We start from the raw sequence: 18,951 nt of genomic DNA, 5'->3' as shown, positions 1-18,951 counted from the left end.
AATCCAAAACCATCAAGATTTTGAGAGTTTTTGAAGATCTTAACTTAGTTATGTGGATTGTTAAATAATCATGACAAGGTTTTATATTCCAAATAATCTAAGTACTTTTCAAAAAATTTGAAGTCTCAAGCTTAACATGAATGAGAGCTTTATTGTTAGTATCAACATGCAAGAAGACCGATTTAGGTTCCTATGAGATGGCTTTCCAGGGTATCGATTAGTTTCCTATAAACCTGATTAATATCATAACAATTGTCTTATAGCTTATATTCCCTATCAAGGCCTTGTCTCTCATGGTCATATTGACTTGACAAAGACCATCTTTGCACTTGGTCAGCTCATCATTTTCCAATTGATCAAATTATCCCCACTATAGTCCTCAAATCTTGACCTAAGAAAGTCCCTTTCAATTTACTTGACCTTCAAGGCTACCCTAACTAGAATACTAAATTGTAAATATGTGGGAATCTGCACTAATCACAACTAGACCAGCATGATCCTATTTCTTTTTAGCATAAACTACAATACTTATTATATATTAAAGAAAGAAATTAAACTTAAGGAAAGATGAGCGATCCTTCACAAGGGAAGACTGCAAAAGAAAAAAGAATATCCAAGGACTCTCAAAGGGGTAAAAAGTTCCTTTTGGAGGTAGAAGCTCCTCTTTGGTCTACCTATTGGCTTCATTCCACGAAGATCCAAAAATTCTTTTCTTTTCTTTCATCTTCTCACGAAGCCAAACAGAGGATTAGGTTTTTAATACTGAAATTGAATGTGGCAAAACAGTTAATCCATACTGAAACATTTGCAGCAGGAACAATGGCAAATATCCATGAAAATGATCCTACTAATGTTGAGTTATTAAAATAGGAGGTTACTGAGAGCTTGTCAAATTAACCGATGATATGTACTTTAAAGCAGATTAAACTTTTGTAAGTTGGTTAATAATTACTGAGTGATGTTTGATTTAAAGGTTCAATGCACCAGATAGCCCTTACAAAGCATTACAATGACTCATTTTTCATTGAAAAATGCAAAGCACTAAAAGTAATTTTTTGTTTTGCACCCTATCCACACTATGAAATGCCAGATTCTCGTTTCTGGATGACTGAAACTGAAGATAAAACATGCTAGAAGGTTGCTATGGTATTGTTTTCCTCTTCCCACCGAAGTTGGTGATCTTTGACTTCAGAATTTGAAGACAAGAATTGACAGATCCCCCTTACCCACTTGGTGGAAAATGTTGTAACTACCAACCAAAGTGAAAGAAGAGAACAGCTTCATCCCACAGGGCAATCATTGGAACACTACTCACTGGGTATCTACCTGGAAATCACATTTTGTCGTCTTCCAAACAGCACGAGTGCTCAAGAGGTCCCCACCAAGTGGAATCTAGGAGACCAACTCAGTGAGTGTGACGACCATTGCTCCTATGATCATTGTTGCCTCTTGTTATGCACACTGTCTAAACGGTTAGGCAACAATCCTTGTAGCACAACCTTGGCAGCAGACTTTTATACAGAATGAGCTGCTCCTTTAGTGTCTAGGTGGCAAATAGGTAGACATCCTAAGTACTGATAGTGGAATAATCACATGCAAACCCCTTTAATTTTTCCAAATAGACTTTCCTAGAAAAGGAATCATAGAAATCACAACAAAATTTGAGATGAGATTTCTTGCAACCTAGATGCCCACATGTGGAATAATGAAGAACTTTCTTCCATCGTGACCTCTTATCCAAACAAGGTATAGAATGGTTCATAGGTTTAACAGCACCATTAAACAATATAGTTGGCCCATGGCATTTTCCATATGACCTATCCAGAATCTCACCTTCATATTTCTTAAATCACTTAATATCACATACTACAGCTTGTGCTAGTTTACCATTGATAGATTCTCTCTCTAATTTTCATTTTCTCCAAATTTCAGGTCAGGTGAGCCACTAAATGTGAACTCTAATACTAAATGATGGTGAATTTAACCAAATTAAGGGACTAAAACAAGTTAGAGTTTCCCGATACATGGTGAAGTCTATGAACAGGAAAAAACTCATTTTTGGATGAAGAGTCTAGGGATAAACGTGAGGGTCAGAAGGTAGTGCAGTTGAAGATGGCCATGCATGGCCAATTATTTTTGCGTGTATTTTACATGCAACATTAAATTCAATGTCTAGTGATCCTCTTTGCATTTACAATTCTTGTCAATGGTCTTTGGGCATCGAATCACCAAAGCCTCCTAGAGCGTTCTAGCAAGAAGACAAGCAATTGTGCTTGACTCAACTCCAACAATGACAACAAACCCCATCCAAACCTATATTCTGTAATTGGTTTTTGACCTTATTTCCAAATTACTCCGTTGACCATCAAGAACCTTCTTTCAAGACCCACCAATCCAATTGGATTGTTATCTTCCATATTTGGGTTCTCTTAAAGGAATTTCAAAGCCTCCAATGTATTTGGGTGACCCAAAGGCCAAACAATGACACTTATATCTTAACCATCAAGAACTACAAGTCGATCATGTGATAGACAGGACCAATAAAAATCTTTGAATTCATCAACTAAGTTCTCGACAACATTCAGGGATTGGACTTTGGGGCAAAACCCATTAACAATATCCATAAAACTGATCACAAATTTTAGCTTCTGAAAGTTATTCCATTTTTCAGACACCCCTTTGTAACACAAGAATGCTATGCTGATAGTATCTAGGAACAGTCATGAATGATTGACCAAAATACTAAAGAGTTCGAATGATTTCCATGCATCCCCATTCATTGCAGCCCCGGATATAATTGCATTCCATCTTGAATGTGTTTCCTTTTTCATAAACATCAAACAGATTCTTCACTGGACTTATGAATTTATAACCACACACTAAAGCACAACCCTCTTCTCTCAATCATAATAGAGCACAAACTAGACAATCAAAGTAAACCCCCAAAGGCATGACCAGAAATAAGGACACAGATGGAGATACCAAATATGGAGATGGATGATCTCAAAACAGAGTATGACCAAGAGAACAGATAAACAAAAAACCCATTAAATTGAAACAGGATCAATAATAAATTCTCATTCGCAAGAGCAAACAACATTTTAGACTCGAACCAAAAAAAAAAAGAATAACAAAACAATATCATAGGTTCACCATCAATCAATAGAATAACACTCAAAATTGTGCAGGAAAGCAAAACACAATCATATGAAAATAAGAAAGGTACAAGTTTTCAATGGTGACCATTCCTAGAAGAACCTCCCTTCAAGAAATAATCTCTCTAGCTTCTAGTACTCTTCCTTCTCTAAGCCTGGCCTCATCCCCCTCAACTTCTCTATTCTTCTCTTTTGTTTCCTACTCTCTCTCTCTCCAATTCTCTCACTTTGCTCCTCTCTCTATTTTTCCCCTCTGTTTTTCTCCTCTCAAGAATCCACCCTACTCTTATTCTCACATAAGCCTCTCCTTTTATGGACATGTGTTGCTCTTGCCTTTCAATGGCTTGAGGTAGCCATCCAAATGTAGCCCCCCTTTGTGGGTACTATTTTCTTCCCATAATTAGATCCAAATCTCATGTGCACCCTACTGCTTTTTTATTTGGTTTCTCCATCCACCCCATGCATGAAAGGTAAGCTTCTTTTTTTTATTCTCAATTCCACAAAAAAAGAAAAAAAAAAACCTCTAAACTATTGACCTTATTTTCTCTTAAAAAAATTTGACCTTGATTCTCCTTTCCAAAACATGCAGCCTATTTCCTCATGCAAAATAGAAGAGAATAAATATAAGGTAGAAATCATATAATATAGAAATAATAAAATAAATAATAATAATAAAACATAAGATAATAAAATAAAATAAATAAACAAACAAACAAATAAGTAAAACATACAAAAATACAAATATCATGTATGTAACAGAAAGAGACAAGATATTCAACGAATGAAATAGCAGTGACACACAGTAAATACCCAGTAGTCACACACTAGATACCCAGTAGTCACACACAGTAGATACCCAATAGTCACACACAGTAGTCACAATTGCAGAGCAATTTGGACAGAAGCAAAAAAATGGGTAGATAAAGAATTACATAAATAGCAGTGACAATCTTAAAATTCATCAACAGGCTTTAGAAAACCTTAAAACCTGAATAAAACTATGAAAAAAGAAAAAGAAACCTAACCAATATAGTAACTTGTTATGACTCTTATTTATTTCCTAAAACTCCTAAACCTCTAAATAATAAGATTAAAATAAAACAGTAACTTTTTGTCTAAAATTTGAAACTTAACTTTATAAAAACTTCTTGTAATAAGAGTTTCCAATGAAGAAGACTTCTAGATTTTTAATTAAACTCAAATAGAAACTTAAAAAAAAATGTTTTAGAAAATAGAAAGTTTAGAAATGTAGAAACTTCTTTTAAAGAGAAATTTCCAATAACAAAACTTCTCAAACTCTAAATGCAACTCAAACACTAATTATTAACCAATTATGACTCTGGATAGTCGCATTAACGGTAAAAAATCACATTTTGATGGAGGAAGGACTTGAAATACATAATAGTTTCAGGTTGTAAGCAAAATTAATATACATAAACCTTAATTCTTTATCGCAACACTCATCAGACCAAGATTAATCCACACAAATCCAGAACAGTCAAATCAAATCCAAGCAATTTGATTCCCAATTGCAACACCCACAACAACAAGATTCTCTAACATAATTCAAGAAGAATCAAATCAAACACAAAGAATATACAAATAATATGCAGTAAAGAAATTTATTGCTCACTTACTCCAGCCTTCTGAAGACATGTCTTAGCACATCAAGACCAGACCACAAGACAATCACCGACATAGAAATGACAGCTTTAATTCTAACCTCATCAGCTTCATCATGGAGACCCAAATCCAACACTTCAAGAATGCTTTCAGTTTTTAAGCTATGACCAATTTTGGACTAAACTTGGACTGAGAGACATTTTGTTCTCCAGGGAGGATTAGATTCAATGAGCATAAAAGAATGGGTAAATGGAAGCTTTAGCTATATATTCATAAAATCTGCACCATCCCCATTATTTCTTAAAAGAGTATTCTCTGTGGATAGAGGACCTAAATAATAAAATATAATAATAAGATATAGCTGATACAAGTCATAAGTGGTGGAATGGTAGCAGATACAGTAAAGTGAAAAACTTCCAAAAGAAGAAAATCTACAATCTAATTGCTAGGCAGATTACAAGCAAAATTAAAGAAGGAAATTTCATTGCAAATCTAGAAGCTAAATTCGTGTTCACTAAGTTATAACCTGAAATGTTATGGCTATTATGTGTGTCCCTCTCAAAGAATATTCAATTAGTTGAACAAACCAACACCTTGAAGAATTAAAAATATTTGTTGAATGCAAATGCATCTGCAGTAAGTAAAGAAACGGTATATGGCTATTGCATGCAACTCTAATCACTTAGGCTTCCTTCATCATGATAAAAATTGAAATAATGGTCAGAATGGTACTGTTGCTATTAGATGAGGCATATCACTCTTATATGCTGCTTTCCTATTAGCATAATATGAGATGAATAGGCTTGCAAAATTATCTTATTTCTCACAATGCAGCATCCACAAAAATAAAGGAAGTCGTTTTTATATTATTATTTAGAGAACTATAGAGATTATTGTCAACAAAGTCCCTAAATTTACATTTCCCTAAACCCAAAGGAAGGCTTCATGAATCTTTTGAAGAAGATTAGGTCCATTGCTTACTTTGCAAAAGCAATACACAGTGAACTGCTTCCAGATAGATGGATAATCAAATGCGATTGAACAGCCTTGTTTTACCTACAAGATGTAATTTTCAACAAAATATGAGACTGATCAAGAAAGTTAATGATCAAGTTATAAATCACAGCATACCTGCTCACATATCCAAGGGATCCATGCATATATCTGTTAAGTAATGAAAATGGACATATTGGTCTGTGGATATTTAGAGAAGACAATGCAAAGCATGCTAAGAGCAGTTAAAGAAACTTCCGGTCTAAATGGTTTATCTTTGACCACAGGGGGTTTCAGAAGTTCAACAAAGGAGAGAAATGAGGTGTGCATGTAGTTTGCGTGTTCTTGTTCTCTTTCACAGGTAACAATATGAGATAGCTTGCATGACACATGAACTTCAGCATCAGAAGCCATACTTTCTTCTTCAAGCTTTTGGCGCTTACTCTTGCAAATGTCCTGGTCCTGAATAGGCCGCTTCCCTCCAACTCTCAAGTTCTCAATTCTTTTATCACTTGAGGTTGATGAAACCACACTTGTGTCACTTGTTTTCACTCCAACACAATCAGGACCAAGTATGGATAGAGCTGCTTGAAAGCAATCTATCAATGGCAGGCAGGGTTCTAAGGAAAGAAGTGTATAAATAAGAGATTCTGGTTTCCAGATATGAGGAGGACATGTTTTAGCAATCTGTTTGGATGCATTGCACAATGCAACCTGAAAATTTTTTAAAATAGGTGTTAGCTCCCCAAGCCAAATTAAGTCCCTATGATCAAGTGTATAAATAAGAGATTCTGGTTTCCAGATATGAGGAGGACATGTTTTAGCAATCTGTATGGATGCATTGCACAATGCAACCTGAAAATTTTTTAAAATAGGTGTTAGCTCCCCAAGCCAAATTAAGCCCCTATGATCAAAATGAATGCATCTTGGGAATAACCATGCTTGCATATATAGAAATGGGGCAAGACAAAATTAACCTTAAGTTCAAGGCTTTTGGTATTCAAAATTGACCGACGCAAAACATTAATTAAATCTGCAGCTGTTAATTTAACATCACCTGAACAAGTAGAGTGCAACACAAGAAGGCAACCACCCATGGAGGAATCATAAGCCATGTTTTCTGCAATGTAAGCCAGTATTAGTGTCCTTGGGAAAGAAAAGGAAAGCAAAACTGTTTCAAGCACGTAATTTGAGTTTCCCATAAAGAGGAAAAGACAAATAAAATCCCCCGACAAGAAAACAATATATGGCCCATGGACCAAATGTAAGAATTTATGATCAACCACAATAATAGCAACTATATGCTGACTGTATATTCGTAAATCAAGGAGAATGAAAACAAACTGACAAAAGCATACAGTTGACCGTATATACAAAATAAAAGCAAGACTTGCAGGAAATAGGAAACAAGAAGTACTGGCATAGGTTTGATCAATAGGAATAAATCAAGAAAAAGAAAGAAGAGTTCATTTTCCTTCAACTTCTTGGCCAACCGAAGAAAAACCAAGGAAAGGAAAGAAATCACCGTACAAATTAGAACTAGGTCACATTCGGGAAAAGATCAAAACATAGGTTTGAAAGAGAGAAACCAAACCTAAATCAAGAACCACTTTACTTCATTTTGCTTCATGTTCTTGGCAAACCAAACATAGACCCGTCATTTTGCTTCAAGAGTTATACTTGTCTGCCCCAAGTTTATAGGACCTCCTTGAGATACAAAAAGCTTCTCTTTCTTCATTATGTTCACTATGAGTGTCATGAACTTCTGCATGTGATATTGAATCGCAACAAGCAGCAAAATCAATTAGAAAAAGTCACACTTCATTTTGAAACAAAAACACCCTTATCTAAAGATATTAAAAGGTAAAGGTTCAAGTAGCAAAATCAATTAGAAAAAGCCAGACTTCATTTTGAAACAGAAGCACCATCATCTAAAGATATTAAAAGGTAAGGTTCTCGGAACCACATTTATGAATCTACCAAAAACCAGACATCTACGATCCCGTTTACATACCTTGAAGGGTTCGCTAATGCAACCAAACAGGAACCCCACTGTATCATATAACAACATTTTAATCTTTTTCCTTCCCCAAGAAACAACTGGTTAAAATTCAAAGAGTTTCACAAAAGTTATATTCATTAAAACAATAATAGAAATGAGGGTGAACCTCCATTATTCTAAATATAAAAAATACAATATGTAGATGTTGTCTACACACCCGAAATTCCATTCTGCTGCAACAAATGGACCAATACAAAGAATCAAATACATCCCAGCCTGCTGAACAATCTTCACAAACTTGAGAAGATCGTACCGTCCCCCAAAGTAATACTAAAAGTTTTCAAATTACAAGGGAAAATAATTCAAATCAATTTAATCGTCAAATATTGAAACAGAGGAACATCGAGCTTAAGCATCACTAAATACATTTACTCTCACTCACATTGCCTGGAGAAAGTTCATGGCCATTCCAGAACACATATGTTTCAAACACAACGATCCCTCCTTCCTTAGCTATTCTAACCAGTCCCGACCACATCTACCCCATTTCATATGTATAAAAGAGAAAACAACAATTATGAACAAAAACTGCAAATGTTATTCATAAATGACAATCTCAAAGAGAACAATCAAACAGTGATTCGACCATGTAGGAATCAAGTCATAAATACTTTTCTTGCTTTAAAAAGAAAATAATCCTAAAATTTTCCTCCAAAATACCAAACCCAACGGTACATTTCTCATCCAAAATGGGCACAACATAAATTAAAACAAAAAAATAAAAGAACACGCCAAGAAACGACCACTCCTGCTCTGTCACGCGGATTTTGTTCTGCATGATAATCAGAACAACTATAAACAAAGCAGAAAAAATAAAAGAACACGTCAAGAATCTCACATAGAGCACCTCGGTGAGCTCGAGCCCCCCGAATCCCCTGCGGCCGGGCATTGCGTCGATGGCCGGAACGAACGCGAGGGTTAGGTTCAGAGTTAGGGTTTGTCCTGATGGGCAGAGGGTCGTGGTTGGGTGGGATCCCTAGATCGGGAGGGTCATCAGCCGGAGGAAACATCTCCAATGTTTTCAGAACCGGACCGGTGATCGAACCGGAAAAGTTACCGGTTCACGGTTCACGGTTCACTGGTCGGACCGGCGGTCGAACCGCTATCGAACCGGTGACGTCATAAATATATAATTTATATATTATTAATTTATTAAAATTAAAAATAATTATAAAAATTTTAAAATATATATGAATAAATTAAACATCAATAATATTATTTTATATATTTGATATTATCAAATTAAATCATATTAAATGAAATGTATACAATATTTAAATGTGAATATATTAAAAATGAAAATTTTAACTAATTTATAATTTTTAAAAATATTATATTATTTTTATTTAATATTATAAAAATTAAAATCCAATATATATTGTTTTGTTTGGCAAATCAAATAACAAATCACGTGTAGCCGAGTGGTATCCTAATTCACTTACTTAACCTGAGGTCCCAGCTTCAAATCCTCATGTTGCATATTTGTTAAGTTTTTTTCATTATCATATTAGTTTGCAATCCCACATCGGTTTGTGAGAGAAATAAGGGTGCAAAGGAGGCCTATAAAAGGCATCCTTGTTGAAAGCTACAGCATGTCCACCTTGTGGGCTCAAGACTGAGCCTACTTAAATGCTAAGGGTGTGGGCTCTGTCATGTAAAGACTTGGCCCAGTATGGTTTTTAGCTTACAACTTCTAATATTTTATACAATGGGCTTGCAAAATAATGGGCCAATATGGACTGTGTGGTTCGTTTAGAACCGTCCGGTTCTTCCGGTTCACCGGTTCGACCGCTGGTTCAGGCGGTTTGTAACCGGTCCAATAGTTAAACGGTTTAATAGAGTGGACCGGACCGGAAATGTGACCGGTCGACGGTTGAACCGGTTGGACCGGCCGGTCCGGTCCGGTTTTTAAAACATTGAACATCTCTTATCACAGCTTGAGGTTGGAAACGATACGGTGGTAGGGCTTTTTCTTGGAAATGACGTGAGATTTTCTCGATAAAATGCGAGAAACTAATATGCAAGCATGAGTTAGAATGAAAATGGAGTGAGCTCTCAAATCTCCTTTATATGTGATTCGTTTTCCAGTTTTCTTGAGTGTTTCTTGGACGTTGTGCGGAATAGAGCCTATTACTAACGTCCGCATGAGTGCCAACTTCACTTCCGACAATAAATTTACATTTTTACCCTGGACAATTACCATAATGGCCAAAAAGTTCCTAAATTAAAATTAAATCAGACACATTTTGTGAGTCAAAATTATCCAAACCACTGTTAGGTTTAAAAAAAAATCATATACCATAAATAGGTATTTTAATACATAGGTGATCAAAACATCAAACTCCCAAATATGCTTTCTAATTTTAAAACTTAAAATCCCTCAAATCTCGAAATATCCATTGTTACCTTAAAATTTAAAACAATTTTTTTACTATTATATATTTTAAAAAATTTAATATAAGATTTCTTTTAATTACATTTCTTAGTTTTAAAAATAAAATAAAATAATAATCATTTTTATAATTTGAAAGATAAAAAACCTTATATAAAACATATACATGGTTGTAAAATATGAGAAATTGTGACAAGGGGAGACCTCTAATAAAATATTTATTAGTTTTATTTACTACAATTTTATTTTCTATAAACATTCTCATTTATTCTCTTCTCATTTTCGTCTTATGAGTATTTTATTTTAAAACACATTATCAATACGAAGCTCTAACTATATGAATTTTATATATTTTCATAATGGAAAGTTATGAAAGAATCATGTGATTTTTTTTTTTAATAGAATTATTAAAATTCTTAATTTATTATGATTCAAATTTGATTTGATTGTCTTGTTACTATTATCTTTAAGCTATGGAGGTTAAAACTTTTTAAATTGACAATTTTATAGTATGGAAAAAAAATTAAAGGAGAATTGTATTTTGGGCCCAAAAATTAACATTTGGTCCATATAACTTCTATAATTGATGAAAAAAATATAAGATGTTAAAATACCAATATATCCTTCAAATTTCTATATATTACATTTTAAGGATATAAAATAGTAATAGATTAAAATACTCAATAACCTTTCACATAAGTTTTTTTTTTTTTTTGTCTTTATTGCACTACTATTCATGCAACCATAATAATTATATTTTAACAATTTGGATTTTTCATTGTTTTTAATTTTTTTTATAAATAATTAAAAATCAGCATTATTTTCTATTTTAAATTATAAATAAAGAAAAATTATGTTCAAAAACTATTTTAAAAAATACTTTCTAAAAAAATGGCAATATGATTTATATTTTCTTTTTGAAAAAACATTTAATTAAAAAATGAAAACTATTTTTAAAAATAAAAATTGAAAACCTTGTTTAGTACTATTTTTTATATGAAAATAATAAAAAGAATTAAATTTTATTTATTGATTATCCATTTTTATTTTTTTCCATTAGTTATTTTAATAATAAAATAAAAAATATATAGTATGTTTACAATTAAACAAAGAAATTAATCAATTGTGTGTTTTTTTGTGGGACTATCTTTTACATGAAAAATAATTAAATAATTAAATTATATATATTTATTACTCTTTTTAATTTTATTTTCTTTATTTATTTTTTGTCTAATAGAAAATTTTAATATATCCATAATTAACAAAGTAATAAATCAATTGTGCACATTTTAATCTATTAAAATAAATTACTTTCTAATTTAAATAAATAAAAAATAAGTAAATAAATTTGGGGTTATTTCTATTTTTTAACATATCTTATATCAATATTTTTATGGTTAAATAAATTTTTTATTTTTTTTCTTTAATTCCAAAAATAAAATGAAATAAATAAATAAATTTGGTATTTTCTAACTGATCTTATATTCATATTTCTTATGGTTAAATAAATTTTTTATTATTTTTTCTTTATTTCAAAAACTAAAAGGAAATAAATAAATAAACTTTTTTTTTCTCTTATCATCTAAGGATTGCACACTCTTAAGTAGGGATGGCAACGGGGTGGGTTTTTTCGGGTACCCGCCCTTAATGGGACGGGGTTTAAATTTAATAAACGGGTTTGGGACGGGTATGGGATTTTTTTTAAAACCCGGGGCGGGTTCGGGTATTACCCCATCCCGCCCCGTCCCGCCCCGTTTACATATAAAATTTCCAATGGTGTACCATCAATATGATTTGTACCGTTCTTCAACTATACATTTGCTTTCAGAGCAACCCATAATCAAATTACAGAAGAAAAAAAATTTAAATAAACGTAAAGATATAAGATTGAGCAATGAACTCAAACAGAACTTCATCGAAATGACAAAAGCAAGGATTGGAGTGAAGACCAAACAACAAAAACACCCAAATTGAAAAATGAAACAAGATCAGGAACAAAGAAAACCAAAACCCCAGAAACCAAAACTACTTTTCAAGCCAAGAACATGAGGATCCAGGATAAAAAATGCACAAGTCCACCCTAGAACCATAACAATTCCATCAAATTCTCAGCTCATGATTCAATCCCAAAAATTAAACGAAATCACCTCCCCTCTTAGTAAGTCCTCTGTTCTTCTTCTTCTTCTTCACATATTTGCAAAAGATAGTTAACATTCTCTATTTCTCTGTTTTCTACAGTATCGAAGGGTGGTGATTCGAGCTTGGAGCCATCGTCTTCTTCACTGAAACCTGACCCAGACGAAGAGAACACACCGATCAAACAAGTGGCTCTAACCGTGCCCACCACAGACGACCCTTCTCTACCGGTGCTCACCTTCCGAATGTGGGTTCTCGAGACGATCTCATGCATGCTCCTCTCGATCTAAACTAGTTCTTCTGGTACAGAACAGTGTCGCTCACCATCACTGCAATCTCAACTCAGATTGTCGTGGTGTACCATCAATATGATTCCCAATGGTGTGTGTTGAAAAAAACTAAATGGGGCGAGGCGGGTACGGGGAATTCCCATACCCGCCCTGTCCCGTCCCGCCCTGCCCCGTTTAATTTTTTAAACGGGACAGGGATGAGAATTGTTTTTAATAAACGGGACAGGATTGGGATGGAGGCGACCTGTCCCGAACCCGCCCCATTGTCATTTCTATTCTTAAGGTACACATTCCTCTATTATACACTCATCTTATACACTTTATTTAACTCGCACATGATAATTCGAATACTTATCCCACTAATGATGTTTGAGATAAAATTTTGTTTTTCCATCTTACACTATTTTTTGAAACAAACCAATGAAAACATGGTTATCCCACCTATGGTTACACATTGAGTAGGAGGTATACGGAATTTGAGTCACTGTACAAGGTATTTACACTAAGTGTACATGACAAATATACTAACTGTACAAGGGTGTACAAGACTATTATTTGTGAAGGATTTTAAGTGATTCTGAAAAACTTGTTTATTTATTTTCCCTAGCCGATGATAAATGACATTCCTTACACACATTGGTTAAGCATACATTCACTTCATGCACTTAATATAACTTGTATATGGTCATTTGAATATGTACATCACTTATGATGATTGTAAAATAAAATTATACAACAATTTTTCTTATTTTTTAAAACCAAACCAATGCAAACATGGTTAACCGACCTATTGTCAGATATTCATGAAATGATGTATGAAATTTGAATTATTGTACAAGGGTATTACACTAACTGTACAAGACAAATTTACTAATTGTACAAGGGTGTACAAGACTACTTTTTGTTAAGGATTTCAAGTGATTTTGAAAAAATTTCCCATTGTTTTCCACTCAGACTTTTTTCTCCACTCAAATTCTCTCACTCAAAAGTTGTTTCGAATTTTAATTTTAAATTTCATTGTCAAAATTTTGTAATTGCATATTTTGTTTTTGTAGTTTTAGCAATGTTCTTTCTTTCCACTTTTTTTTTTTTTTTTTTTTTTGTGAAATTTGATCCAAATGAATCTATATTTAAAATTATAATCATATTTATCAAATTTTTTACTAAGATTGTCTTTAATTCTTTTAATATATTTATACTCATTTATTTAAAAAATGAAAAACTAATTTTTTTTTTTTTTGTAAACATGTTCTATTACCTTTCAAGTAAAAAATTAGGTAAGTTTGAAAGTCAATAAAAAAAATTAAATACCACTTTCAATCATTTTTAGATAAAATTTTATATAATATATTTTATTTGAAATTTAATTTCTAAAGTTTAACTAAAAAATTATATTGGCAAATTTATTGTTGTGAGTCAAAATACTTTGCATTAGTCTATCTAGATAAGAAAATTTAATAATATAATATTAGGACTTCATAACTTAGTTATTTTTTTTTAATAAATTTATCTTTTTAAAATAAAAACATTAAAAATTTAAAAGCTAAAAGGATATATATATATATATATATATATATATATATATATATATATATATATATATATAATAAAGTGAAGTGATAGTCAATTTTTAAAATATGGTTAATGTAGAAAATATAAAAAATAATTAAAAATAAGATAAAAATATAAATGAAAGGGTAATATAAATTTAAAATAAAAAAATGAAAATTAAACTAAAAGATAAATACAAAAAAATAAAAAAAATATTTGGATGAAAAATCCCAAAATTTTTATCATTGCTTATAATAAGAGCAAAAAGATTCAATATCTTTAAAAAAAAAACATAAAAAAAAAAATTGAAATTCACACTCACTTGTGCCTATGTAAGGGTTAAGGGTATTTTAGGGATATATGAAATACAATATCCTTCATCTTAATTTTCATACTTTGTTTGGGTTTTGGACTTAAATATGCATGATATATGGACCAAATGTTAATTTTTGGGCCTAGCTGGGCCCAAAACACAATTCTCCCGAAAATTAATACATGCATGTATCATAAGTATTAATCATGTGTTTTTATAATATCAAGTAAACCTATTCCAAGATATATGTCTCATATATTGTACATCATATATAATAGATGATGTTAATATGCATCAAGTAAACTTGATTGCAACCCCTTAAAGAGATAAGATTATGTCATTAATGGCATCAAATTCTATGTGAATGATACTTTACATTCTCTCAAATTCAAAAGAATTTGATATCCCCAACATGGTCCCCAAGGTAAATAATAATGCATTAACTCATTATAAGTCATATAGGCATATAACATAAAACCATAAGTTTTTACCTAGTAACTATTTATCCATATACCTTAAATGTAATATGACTTGTTATGTAGATTATTATTTGATAAGACAAATTTTCTTCATGTTAAATAGAGGAAGTTGATTAAAAAATAACGATGTGAAATTTCTTTATATTTTTTTTTATATACAAGTCAGTATGATATATTAATGTTTCTACGGGATAATTATGCAAGAATGTCGGCATATGAATAAATGGTTAAAATGGAAGAAACAATACAAACAAGCAAGACTCATTGATGAAATGAGGAGTAATGTGGACTTGAAGTCTAAACATCAAAAGACGTCGAGCTTGTTGAATATAAATGAACCTAAAATCTAGTGTCTAAATATAAAAAAATTGTTTGATTCTAAAAAATCATTATACAAAAGCGTGTTTGAGACAATGTAAAAATTAGAACATAAGGTTCCCCTGAAGAAACCTTGTTTTGACTCTTTTAATGACTCAATCATACTCCTAACTATAAAGATTAATCATCCCTAAAGGACTTAATATGCACTACATAATGTATATGGATCAATAGGATCTAGTTGGTTGGATCAAGTGACTTAAGCCCAAAATAAGGAAGTCTATATAAACCTTCTTATGCGTTTAAGGTTTCACACTCTTATCATTGACATTAGAGTGTGCTTGGTAGTGATTCTACAAAACGTTTCTAGTATTTCTAACACTTAAATAATAAAAATTTTAAAGTGTTAAAAATATTAGAAGTGCTTTCTAAAATCACTGCCAAACAGACTCTTAATCTCTTAGAGAGTAATCCCAGTCTCAACCATTTTATAGGGGATTTTGCCTTCTTATGTGCTAGGATCTAAGAAATAGAGCTATCGGGTTGAATATCTATTAATCTATGAGATCCTCAGTACCTCTTTATATATTAGAATTGGTTTGAAAACATCCAGATCATAAGTGTAGCATTTTAACTCTAGATCTTAAGTTTTTATTGTTATATTTGATTCCGTTTCTTAGATCTAGAGATCCTTGGGACAAACTTTGCATGCACCTATAATCCAAGTGTTATCCTAACACTAATTTCATTCCTTTAGATTCTATTAGGATTTCATTTCCGGGGAAATTTTAAGGAACTTTGTGTTCTTCAAAGCACATTTTTTTCCCATAACATAAGATCTTATCTTAGTGTTTCATCCTTTTTTTAGTATTATGTTGATTTTAGTCCTTTGGGTTTTGCTACTTCTATTTTTTCCGTACGATTTCATTATTAGTATGGAAATATTGCTACTTTTGGTTTCTAATTAAAAGGAAATCTAAGTTTGGAAATTTATTTGAAGTTTCAGATTCAAGGAATTCATGAACATCATACCTATTTTGTTTAATATAGTTTACAAATTGAGATTTTCAAGTGAAAAAGCTACATTGGTCAAGTCAATATTATATACCTTTAAATTAAGAGTGAAAGTCATTGTTTGAAAATTTGGAAAAATTGGAAAAATCTCCTAATGTAAAGACTAGCAAATATATATGGAAGGTAATTTTTTGTATTTGTGGCGTCTAGCCTCCACTTTAAAATAAATTGTTGTCAAAACAAAAGTTTAATATTGTCAAAATTATATGCATCAAATGGAGTAATTAAAGTTATATTTTAAAGATCAACGTCTTGTAGTTTTAAACAAAAATCTGAAAAATTATGTTAAAATTGAACAAAGGTTGTGTAAATTAGATCATTATTATAAAATAGTTGATTGCCTTGATATCAATCACTTTTAGTTTATATTATTGTTTTTATATCTTATTAAGTTTTGAAAAGTTTTAGAATCTAATTTGCCATCAATTCTCTTCTCTAGATTATGTTTGTGAATAATTTGCATGATATGGATTGAAACTCTTAGTTTTACTTTAATTGTTTATGATTAATCATTTTTTAGTGTCGACAACATACTTAAAGCTATTTGCATGTGAATATGTTTTTCATGTCAAAATTTTTATTTTTTAGGACTTCTAAATGAATTTTGCGGGGATTTACATTTAGTATGACATTTCAAAAATCTAAAGGACAACTCAAGCATTCAAAAAGTTGAAAGACCGCGTGAATTAGGCTCCGAAGCAACAAGGATTACTTGAAGCACTACTGAAGTTGCATCCAACACCCTTCTAACATTTAATAGAGCTTAAGCCTTCTGTTATAATGCCCATGCCGTTTTTTTTGCCTATAAAACTATATTTTCACTTATTTCTACATATGTTAGTCTTTCTTGCTTTCTTTGTTTTTGTCATTTTTGTTATTGTTATTTAATTGAAATTATTGATAATGTGCACAGATTGTATTGATATCTTATTAATGATTTTTAAATTAAACTTCTTGATAATGCCCATGCTCTTTTTTCTTTTACACTACTTTTCACAAAAATTGTTATTTAAGTATATGCAAGCTACAAGTTTCTAGGATTTTTCAAGATTCAAAGTTAGATGATTAAAGATCATTGGTTGGTTGCTTGTTTTAAACTTGAACATTATTGAGTGATATGTAAATTCTATTTGAGAGTATTAGAGAGAAAAATTGTCAAAAGGGAAGATTGTTAATATACTATTTAAGTTAGCTTAAATTGACAATTTTGTCCATGCATTATTGGATTCAACTCTGCACACTTCTTAAGTTTTACTATAATCTTGTAGATACAAAGATCGTTATTGATTCATTCTCGGAACTATTCAAGTAAGTATCGTTGAGTTGTACAAAGGATAATGATAAATGTAAGGTGTATAATGAACTTTTAATTTCTTAGGCATGAAAATTAAAATTACAAAAAGAAGTTTTAATATAATGTAACGTCCTCAAATAGCACACAAGCCTCCTAACGATCTTGAAGAATGCTTAAGTGCTCATGTCTCTTTTAGTGTAATTTCCTATATTCATCTAAGTTACTAAGATTTTTCATATTTAAATATATTTATTGTGTTGTTAAATGCCTTTCACTTTATAGTTTATGACTATTATCTTTACATATTTCTAACACTTACCAAACTAAAATCTTGTTCAAGTTTGTTCATGATGGTTGACTGCATCCCTTCACGTCATTGACATATTTACTAAGGAGCGTGCATGTACTATGTTGTAGACATAAAGACAAATGTAGGTTTTGATAATATAAGACTTGTGTAAGAAGGGATGTTTAGGTCCACGTAATCTACATAGTTGATTTTTCATAATTAGTAAATTTTGCTCTATGCTAAATTAATTTATGATATTTACAAATGCAAATTTTATTAAAAACTCTAAACATTGAATGAAGGAAAAATAAAAACTAAAAATTTAATTTTCAGGTCATATAAATACTATTTATCCTCCATCCTCTAAACAGTATCATAAACAAGATATAAAATTTCAATTATTATTTATTTATATCGAAATATTTAATATTTCAAACATCAAAACATATTGATAATATCATTCAATATAATCACCTTTCGCCCTGAATTAAATTTCTATACATGCATAAATTATAATTTGATCTACAAAAATTAATAAATTGTAAGACAATTAATACAAATACGTAGATTTGTATTTTTACAACATTTATATCCATATAATAAAAAAATTATATATATTTTTTTATTTTATAAAAATTGTTATTACATTTATTTTAGTACAATTTTTTTTTAGGAACAAGAAAATTTAAAAAATACATTGGACAACCATTTTTTTTTCTATTCTCAAGAAGAGAAAATAAAATATTTTTTCATAACATCTTTTAATTATTTTTACTTATTTTTTAGAATTGTTTAAAAAAATAATTATACAAGTATATATAATAATTAATTTAAAAAAACTTAGATATAAAAATAATTTTTAAAAATAATTAAAAAAATATTTTTAATTTTAAAATCTATTTTTTAGAATTATTTCTAAAAATTAGTTATTGAACATGTTTTCTTGTTATTTATTAAAAAAAAAAAACATTTCATCTTACTT

General features: G+C 30.9%; 1 protein-coding gene and 1 non-coding gene across 2 annotated transcripts; both read right to left on the bottom strand.

Moving 5' to 3' along the window:
• Positions 1–4,793: 4,793 nt before the first annotated feature.
• Positions 4,794–7,539, bottom strand: LOC104879933 (uncharacterized). Its single transcript, XR_009466270.1, has 3 exons — positions 5,910–7,539; positions 5,760–5,834; positions 4,794–5,108 (listed from the first exon to the last, which is right to left on the bottom strand). It is a non-coding gene; the product is annotated as an uncharacterized LOC104879933 (transcript).
• A 259-nt stretch (positions 7,540–7,798) lies between these two features.
• LOC104879932 (beta-galactosidase 10) lies at positions 7,799–8,331 on the bottom strand. The gene is made up of 3 exons (XM_059737744.1): positions 8,216–8,331; positions 7,991–8,103; positions 7,799–7,823 (listed from the first exon to the last, which is right to left on the bottom strand). The coding sequence occupies exons 1-3, from the start codon at positions 8,309–8,311 to the stop codon at positions 7,799–7,801; spliced, it is 234 nt and encodes a 77-aa protein (XP_059593727.1). The 5' UTR covers positions 8,312–8,331.
• Between the last annotated feature and the right edge of the window lie 10,620 nt (positions 8,332–18,951).

Source organism: Vitis vinifera, chromosome 7 (genome assembly GCF_030704535.1).
Source record: "Vitis vinifera cultivar Pinot Noir 40024 chromosome 7, ASM3070453v1".
Lineage (NCBI taxonomy): Eukaryota > Viridiplantae > Streptophyta > Magnoliopsida > Vitales > Vitaceae > Vitis > Vitis vinifera.
The sequence above is the reverse complement of the archived record's forward strand: the minus strand, read 5'-3'. Positions and strand labels throughout refer to the sequence as shown.

Coding starts and splice junctions, on each gene's coding strand:
- LOC104879932 (XM_059737744.1), bottom strand. CDS start 8,311: ATGTGGTCGGGACTGGTTAGAATAGCTAAGGAAGGAGGGATCGTTGTG. Junction 8,104..8,215: donor ATGAACTTTCTCCAGGCAAT/GTGAGTGAGAGT, acceptor GAAAACTTTTAG/TATTACTTTGGGGGACGGTA. Junction 7,824..7,990: donor GCAGCAGAATGGAATTTCGG/GTGTGTAGACAA, acceptor TATATGATACAG/TGGGGTTCCTGTTTGGTTGC.